The sequence below is a fragment of the Ictalurus furcatus genome, chromosome 16 (assembly GCF_023375685.1).
Source record: "Ictalurus furcatus strain D&B chromosome 16, Billie_1.0, whole genome shotgun sequence".
Taxonomy (NCBI): domain Eukaryota; kingdom Metazoa; phylum Chordata; class Actinopteri; order Siluriformes; family Ictaluridae; genus Ictalurus; species Ictalurus furcatus.
The window spans coordinates 21,182,026-21,191,945 of NC_071270.1; the positions used below are offsets into that span (position 1 = coordinate 21,182,026).

Here is a 9,920-nt window from a genome sequence, read left to right on the forward strand (position 1 = left end):
GCCTTCAGAATAAAAGGTTGTGGATGCCTGTGAGTCTGGCAAGAGATTTGAAAAGATCTCCAAATTATTTGAAATACATCATTCCACTGTAAGGAAAATCATCTACAAATAGCACAGATTTCAATTGACTGCCAATTTGTCCAGAACTGGCCGTCCCAGCAAACTCAGCCCAAGAGCAGACCATCTGATGCAAAAAGAAGTCTCCAAGAACCCCAAAATTTCATCACAGGATCTGCTAGTAAGTCTTGCAGCTGTTGGTGTCAAAGTGCATGCTTCTACAATCAGAAAGAGATTGCACAAATTTGAGGCGTGCCAGGAAAAAGCCTTTGCAAGACTACAGTTTGCCAATGAGCATATAGGCAAAGACCAGGCCTTTTGGCATAATGTGCTCTGGACAGACAAATCAAAGATAGAGTGTTTGGCCACAGTAACAGCAGACATGTTTGGCTCTGACCAAAGACAGCTTTTCAGGAGAAGCACCTCATACCAACTGTGAAGCACGGTGGTGGAAATTTTATGGTTTGGGGTTGCTTCACTGCCTCAGGGAATGGACAGCTTGCATTCATTGATTCAACTATGAATTCTTCATCATATCGAAGAGTGGTTGAAGATAATGTGAGGTCATCTATCCAAAAGTTGAAATTGAACCAAAAGTGGACCTTTCAACAGGATAATGATCCTAAGCACACTAGCAAATCCACCAAGGAATGGCTCAGAAAGAAGAAAATGGAGGGTTATGGAATGGCCTAGTCAAAGCCTGGACTTGAATCCCATTGAAATGTTGTGGGGAGATTTTAAATGAGCAGCACTTGCAAGAAAACCCTCAAACATCTTCCAACTGAAAGAATGTTGCATGGAAGAGTGGTCAAAAATTCCAGCAAGCCAGGTGTACAATTACGCAAAATGCCTACAAGAAGTTATTTCTGCTAAAGAAGGTAATACTAACTTCTGAGGTCAAGGGTGTGCTTACTTTTTCCCACAGAAGAATATCACATCTATTGATATTTCTGTTGAATAAATGGTTGAAAAAGATCATTTTCCTTGTAGCTTTGTTCAAGTATATCAACTTCATTTATAGGCAATGTTTCAAAGATGATCAAATATTTGTTTGTCCAAATATGTCAAAAAAGCCAACAATTTCCATTGTGTGCTTATTTTTTCACATGACTGTATATTATATAAAACCTGGTATATTATCTGTATTTACAGGTGTTGACATGGTAAAAAATAAAATAAAATGCAATTGTAAAAAAATAATAATAAATTGGTTGTTTGAATGAATATATTACTTTCTACTAACCCTATAAACCTTCTGTAACTCAGCCCCTCTCTTTACATGTCTTTACTCTTTACATTATGCATATATTTTTATGGCATTTTTATGTGCAAGTTTCACATAAATGGTTACAATGGGAGCACACAGGTTAAAATGGAACTGAATCTTACATATTACACAACTTAATACCTGCTTCAGAAATGCAGTCAGGGTTAATGTGTAATGTGTACTCAGCTTCACGCACGTCAGCTGAGTCACATTCGTGTCTGACCATGAAAAACGAAACTGAGCACAAAGTGGTGGAAAACTGCCTTACACCCAGTCAATCTAGCATCATGGTAGCATTATACCAGCAATGTTTTACACTTTACATATGTTTTGTCTGTTATAATTAAGAGCTTTGCCTGATATTCAAATAAACATATGAATGGACCAAATGTAGTAGCTGCACATTGATGGCTGATGTCTCGCTGATATGGAGGAAATGCTGATGTGAGTGATATACAGTTGTGTGTGGGTGTGCATATGTGTGTGATAAGGTGTATATGTAATACATGTACGTGAGATTTGGGAGAACATTCAGTCATCAAGAACATTTAGTCCTGTAGGGCGATAAACAAAGGGAAAGTTTGGGGAGGTTTTAGTCGCACTATTTTTTGTGCTATTTCCTCAAGTGAGATCCTATTTTCTTATTATATAAATAGTTCAATAATTCAATAAGTAATTCAGTGAAATCTAAACTTTTCCTCTACATTTAATAATATCTTTTCAAATTGTATTCATTCATAAATAAGTTTTTTTAAAAATAAATTAGATAAAGCACAGCAGTTTGATATCCTCAAACCCTTCATAAATCAAGAACTTTGTACGACCCCAATTCCGAAAAAGTTGGGACAGTATGGAAACATACTTTGACTTATATTTAAGCAAAAAATGTATAAAGACAAGGTATTTGAGGTTTTACGTAATCGACTGTATAGTTTTTTTGAAGATAAACGTTTATTTTGAAATTGATGCATGCAATAAGTTCCAAAAAAAAGTTGGGACGGGGCAATTTAGGACGAATAGCAATGTGACATGTTGAAATAAGATGGTGATGTAAAACAGGTGAGTCATCAGATTTGAAATGAGTGTAGATTTTCAAAAATAAATTAAATTCACAAAGTAAAACATCAAATAATATGTTAATGATGTGTTTTCAATGTAGTACAGGGTGAATGGGATTTTCAAATGACTCTTTTTGTTTGGTTTTTTTTGTATTTTTGTATCTGACTTGTATTTGTGCTCTGGTTTGTCATCTAACTGGTATTGGGAGCTCTCCATGATTCATCTTGATTAGAACCCCAGCCCCAGCTGGAGAGAATCAGCGTCCTTAGCACGATGCTGACACCACCATGCTTCATGTGGTTATGTTGTTCTTTGGGTTATAAGCTGTCTTGGTTTTGTATTAAGCATATCCTTTAGAATTTTGGCCAAAAGGTTTGGCCTAGGTCTCATCAGACTATAACATGTTTTGCCACATGGATTGAGGTGATTTATGTGGGCTTGGTTAGGGTATTATTTATTTATTTATTCATTCATTTATTTATTTATTTATTGTGAGAAAGGGCTTCCGTCTAGACACCCATAATAGCCCAGACATGTGAAAAATACGAGAGATCGTGGTGACATGCAGGGAGTAACCAGTATTTTAATAGCTGTACTGTAACAGCTCCTTTAATGTTACAATTGGCAGCCTGCCTGGTAAGTCTTTTGTCCTTTCATCAGTTTTAGAGATATGTCATGTTCTTGCTAATGCCACTGTGATGCCCCATTTTCTTCCAATGTTCCATGGCATTTCATTTTTGTCATTTTTGTTGAATCAAGCTTCAGGGTTTATCAGAATCACTCCATTGGTGACAGGTGTATGATAATTACATTTGAACAGGAATTTTAATGTGACTGATTCATTCTGTCACATGCCCCATTATAAAAGGGTGCACATACTTTCTTTTTTCCCCTGCAAACTTTCTATTTGTTTTTCAACTGAATTTTATTGGTTGCTGTATCACATTTAATGTGGAAATTTATCTAACATCATTTATTTTGGTTTCATTTTTTTTTATATCATAAACCTGCCATTTTAACTGGGGTGTGTAGACTTTTTATATCCACTTTAGCTTTGGGGATTTGGTTTTCCTTCCATCAAACATTAATTCTTTTGTTAAACTATTTTACAGGCTGAATAGTGGAGATAAATACTACTACTACTAAATTTTATTTTCTGTGTTCACCTCTCAGTTCAACAACATGTAGAAGTGTAGAATATGAAATATTCTACGTAGCCTATGAAATAATATGCAGAATATGAAAATGCAATTATCAGTTATCTCCACTGTTTGGCCAGTAAAATAGTACAATTATTAAAAAGCTTAAGATTTTAAATCCTAGTTGTTGCCCAGCTGTCTAATTGAACATATCGATACTTGACTGAACAACAGGCAACATAAAGCCCCTTTTTGTAGGATTGTTATTTAATGTAAAGATAATATTGTTGCCCATGCATTAGGGAGGTCATTTATTAATTAATTAACCCAAATTAGCCTTGACATGGTTGGTATCTGGCTGTTGTACTAATCCCCAAAAAAGTTCTGACTTTATCTCATTCTATCTGAATCTAGATAGAATTCAGACAGACCATGCAATTGTTCTGCATAACAAGTATGTACAGTACATAACTTCCTGTTTTGCCAAGCCAATTACGTTTATCCGTGAACTTGGGTGGATTAGGGAAGTTCTTCAAGTTTCCTCATCGCTTGTTCAGCTGTTCTATGTCAACAGATTGGTAGTTAGATTTACATGTCTTGAGTAAACACATAAGCGATTTTCCCTCATTTGCACACAACAGAGAAACTAGTTAGTAGGTGGGAACAAGAGAATAAGTAAATAAATACAATTAAATTAAAATAAGGGGGCAAGGTGACACAATGACTGAAAAAAAAACACAATGACCTCACAGTCCAAGAGCCCGCAATTCAATCCTGAGCTGTGGTTAGTGTCTGTGTGGGCTTCCTCTGTGTTTTCTGGTTTCCTACCACCTCTTAAAAGCATACCAGTAATTGGATTGTCTGTTTTGTTAAACTGCACCTATGATGCCCTGTGATGAACTAGTGACCCATCCAGGGATGAAATGATATCTTATACAGTTGTCACACTTACACTGACTTTACCTTCAGTTTTTTACATTTAGATTTTCCAAATCATAAAAAGCCATGTAGGTTTAAGATTGCAATATTACTTTTAATATTGTTTGTGACCCCTTTAGAATTTTCTATATTTCTGCATAAATAAGAATTAAAATGTCATCAGATTTTCACACAAGTCCTAAAAGTAGATAAAGAGAATGCATTTAAACAAATGAGAGAAAAATATTATACTTGGTAATTTATTTATTGGGGGAAATGATCCAATATTACATATCTGTGAGTGGCAAAAGTATGTGAATCTTTGCTTTCAGTATCTGGTGTGACACACTTGTGCAGCAATAACTGGAACTAAACGTTTCCAGTAACTGTTGATCAGTCCTGCACATCGGCTTGGAGGAATTTTAGCCCGTTCCTCAGTACAGAATTGCTTCAACTCTGTGATGTTGGTGGGTTTCCTCACATGAACTGCTTGCTTCAGGTCCTTCCACAGCATTTCTATTGGATTAAGGTCAGGACTTGGACTTTCCAAAACATTAACTTTATTCTTCTTTAAGCATTCTTTGGTAGAACAACATGTGTACTTTGGGCCGTTATCATGCTGCTGCATGACTCATTTTCTCTTAAGGTTCAGTTCACAGACAGATGTCCTGATATTTTCCTTTAGAATTCGCTGGTATAATTCAAAATTCATTGTTCCATCAATGATGCTAAGCTGCAGTAAAAGAGGCCCAAACCATCATACTGCCACCACCATGTTTCACAGATGGGATAAGGTTCTTATGCTGGAATACAGTGTTTCTCTTTTTCCAAGAATAACACTTCTTATTTAAACCAAAATGTTCTATTTTGGTCTTATCCATCCATAAAACATTTTCCAAAAAAAATCTGAAACGCTGATGATGTCTTAGACCATATTTATGCAGATATATATATAATATATAGATATATACATATATAAAATATAGATGTATAGATGCCATGTATGTTTACAAAGAAATGGCAATCATGTAGAGGATTTTTGTAAATAAAATTGCTTTTTGCTAAAAAATAATTAATTTCCCCTATGTAGACTTTTGGGACACCATGTAGTTTTAATGACCAGCAGATGTTCGTGTGTCATCCAGGTCACGGCACCAAGTTGTGAGAAATTTGGAAAACAGGTATGCCTGGATTCCAGACAAAAAATATATTGAATGTCCATAAAAAATTAATACAACATGATAGCTGGAATAAAAATAAAACCAGAAAGAGTCATTTGAAGTAACATTGTTTTATTTTTGTAATAATGACAAACTTGTTCTACAATTTCTATCTTTTTGCATGCCCACTTAACAAAACTTCAATTGATCTGATATAAAAAAATAAAAAAAATAAAAAGCTTTGGAGTGATTTCATTAACCTAATGCAAGCTCCAGCTCACACTGTAACAAGAACAACTAGCAACACTTAGATATGCTTAGTTTGTGAATAACTTGGTTATTACCTTTTTAATAAGTCATTAATGTGTGTGTTTGTTAACATATATGAATTTTAAAGTCTTATTTGCAATTGCATGTGTCCTGAACCTGATCCATGCCCCTTGAGTCAGTAAATCCTTTCAGTCATGAGTAGGATTTGCTCCTCTTTTGCTCATGAACAAAATTCACTTGTCTCATTGTCAGTTGAGCAAGTCCAATGAGTATGGGACTCAGATTCACTCAACCTAAGATGGACATTTTCTGTGAATGTCATAGCAATGCTGAGCTGAGTGTGAAAAAGAAATTCTAAACATGGATGTACACGTACATTACAAAACAACAACAATAATTAGCTATTTTAACATTGTTTAAGTCGGTGGTTGTATATGTCAGATGGCAGTAGGATCAGTCTTCACATTTGGGCAAACTATTCAACTGAACGAATCAGTGAAGGACTCAATCGGTGAATGGACTCAAATTATTCAAATCATTGTAAAGACTCTACATTTTTAACTCTGATAACAGTAGGCGTTTTAGGGTACAAGATTGAACCACTTAGCTAGCTAGCTAATGTCAGCACTCATTGTCTGTACCAGCAGTTGACAATTTAAAATGAACATGTCTGTGAATGGGAAGGTAAGATGAGGTAAACCAATGTCTTTCGTAATGTGGATATGAATGAGCTACTCAGATTAACAGTGACAATTTTTTCTATTAACAAAATATGACTTCACATCCATAACAATGCATAACAACGATTTTCTTAAGGAAGGTTTGGACTGAACTGTACTAAGTTCATTCAAGTATCATATGTATAACATTTTCTGTAAAATGTACAGCATTTCTTAAATATGTGCAAACACACTGTCTGACCAATGCTATGCTCATGCAGGCAATAAGCCACAAATCTATATGCCCTCTAATATTGCATCTATAACCCTATAATTCACTATACTGGTGTTCCTGTAGTCGCAGTAACCAACATAAAATTTAATTTTTCATCACTCTTCAGCACCAACATGAAATTTAATTTCCACATAAAGATCTACTGATGTCTATAAACAGACAACTGAACAAAATGAGTCAGAGTTTAGCTGAAGTATAAGTTCAGCTGATAGAGTTTTTGCGAGTAGTGTGGGTGCCTTGGAGCAGCTCAGTGGCTGAAACTCTGAGCGTGTTGGTGAACGGATAACAGTCAGCAGTAAGGCGGCTGATGAAACACGGCATCTCCTTTTTGCCCTTGAGCTCATTTCCTCTCGCCTCAAACTTAAAGGCTACACGCCGATTCAGCCGAGTCAGAAATTGTGTGATCTCCCACCCCTCACACTCCTCCACCAGATCACAGAACGTCTGTATAAACACCGAGCCGCTCGGGTGCATGAAGGCACTGTAACCTGCACACACACGCATCAAAACACAGAATTTCAACATGTCATTATTTTACTGGTTAAGATTTTCTTTTGGCAAGCATGGCTGTCAGTCTCACATTAAATAAATCCAACCCATTTGATCTTCTTTCTCCGATTAAGTCAGCTACTTATGAAATAGCTACAAATTGATTAACATTGTGACACTAGTAATATATTAATTTTATTTTTTAAATTAATGGAAAACCCAACAAATAATAAAATACCTGGAACTGTAGCATAAGCAACAACTGTGTCACATGGGATTGACTGATATTCACACTGATATTCACACCGTCCACAGTCTTCTGACGTGTCTGTCTCAACACCATCATCCAGCTCGCTGCCTCGACAAGCCTGCACACACACATACACAGATGAAATAGACACACAGTACACTGGAGCAATGATGACACACGCCATGATAATGCTAATAATAATGCATGTCATTTGTATAATATAAACACACACATACATGCATAACCAAGTAAACATGGAGTGTGTTGAGTCTGACCTGGACCAGAAACAGTTTGTTTTTGGCAGCCATGTTTGGTCCTCCAAATTGTGAGTATATTTGTGCAAGTTTTACAGGGCGTCCATCTGATCCAAATATCACTCCGTTGTCTCCATGACTCGATAACACACCCACAAAACAGCTGTGCACTGACTGCTCACTCTCTGCAACATTATTATTATTATTATTATTATTATTATTATCATTATTATTGTTATTATTGTTGTTGTTGTTGTTTCATATGAATATCTGAACTGCCTTAAAGTTCAGAGTTAGTAAATCAGGTTATGCTGCTCCTTGCACAGACACTTCAGCTCCTATAAATCAATGACACATAACTGAACACACACTATTAAACACACCCTACACATTACATAACAGACAAAGGGAAACCACAAGACTTTATAAAAACAAGAGACTTAAAACAGGGATCATGTGATGGCTTTATACTCGGCACGTCCTTCTTTTACTGATGAAATCATTAGAGATAATTATATTTTATCAATGAAAGTTTTACTGCAAATTACTATACAAGATATTAAACAGTATATATAAATCAATTTATTTAAGCCAAATACACTTAAATATAACAAAAATTAATTTTAAATTACAACAGTTTGAGTTAAATTTTTGCTATACTTAAGTGTATTTGACTTAAAGAAATTGATTTATCAACTTAAAAAATTTTGAGGTAATTAGTTTCCTCAAATTTTTTTTAATTAAATGAACTTATCCGGTTTTACAGTGTATATATATATATATATATATATATATATATATATATATATATATATATATATATATATATATATATATATATACACACACACACACAGTGGGGGAACATAAGTGTTCAACTTATGAGCGTCAACATTCACATGAGGTTTTCACCAGACTTTGGTATTAACTCAGCAAATCCAGACATATAAAGAAATCCAAACATTAAAGTCCATAAATGAAGTTATGTGTAATAAAGCGGAATGACACAGGAAAAAAGTATTGAACACGCTAACTGAAATGTATTTTATACTTAGTGGAGAAGCCTTTGTTTGTAATGACAGCTTCAAGACGCTTCCATATGAAAACATTAATCGGCCACAGTATTCAGGTGTGATTTTGGTCCATTCTTCTAAACATATTGTCTTTAAATCTTGTTCAATTGGACTCAAGTCAGGTGATTGACTGGGCCATTCTAACACCTTGATTTTTCTCTTTCTCTCTCTTTTTTATTGTGTTGAATGTTTTATGAACTCTTTAAATTAATAATAAATGCCCAAATGTGTACCTGCTTTAAATGCCTCGATGATCTCATCCGCGTCCGGGTCCATCAGGATTTTCACGAGGAAGCCCCTCCGGCTCAGAGCCGCGTGCAGGCGCTTCGTGTCCCTTTTTGTCCCGGGTCGCTTTTCGAGTCCTGCACGTGCGCTGAACTTCTCCACCGACACGATGAGCGCCCGGTTGTGACGAGCGGTGCTCTTACTGCTCTTACTGAGAATGGGAAACGACATTTCTCTCTAAAGAGCTAGGGTTTAAATGGGCAAATAGCAAATGCAGCCTAAATAAACTCAAATTAATTAAGGCTGAAGAACACCAACGTCTGTACAGAGCAGGTGTGTGTGTGCGCGTGCGTGCGTGTGTGTGTGTGGAATGCTCTCAGATTTGTACATTATCTGAATCTCATAAATGAGGAACGGAAGAGACATATTTGCATATCCTATTTGCCCCGCCCTTTGTCCAGGTGAGAAAAGTACATCTTGTGTAATGATTAGCTTTATGCATTTTATGTCTGAAGTCACAAAGAAATTCTGCTCTGATCTTTGATTAAAACCTGAATTTTTTTTTCTCATACTTTTAAACTTGTTTAGCCATACTATACTATAGGCTTTAATCAAATGTAGATTTTCTTACAACCCCATTTCTGCTCCTCAGGTACCACATTAAGGCTACAAGTAGAAATTTATCACTATGAAACATTTTTCCCTTTCATTCATAAAGGAATTGTACCAACATAAAAGGACGTTTAGAAAATCTGATGATGTCTTAGATCATCTTTATGCAGATATATGTAGAATATATAGATAT

The 9,920-nt window shown here is 35.5% G+C and overlaps 1 protein-coding gene across 1 annotated transcript; it reads right to left on the minus strand.

Annotated features, from left to right (window-relative positions):
* Positions 1–6,584: 6,584 nt before the first annotated feature.
* LOC128620886 (caspase-3) lies at positions 6,585–9,561 on the minus strand. The gene is made up of 4 exons (XM_053646254.1): positions 9,124–9,561; positions 7,839–8,002; positions 7,552–7,681; positions 6,585–7,312 (listed from the first exon to the last, which is right to left on the minus strand). The coding sequence occupies exons 1-4, from the start codon at positions 9,344–9,346 to the stop codon at positions 7,026–7,028; spliced, it is 804 nt and encodes a 267-aa protein (XP_053502229.1). The 5' UTR covers positions 9,347–9,561; the 3' UTR covers positions 6,585–7,025.
* Between the last annotated feature and the right edge of the window lie 359 nt (positions 9,562–9,920).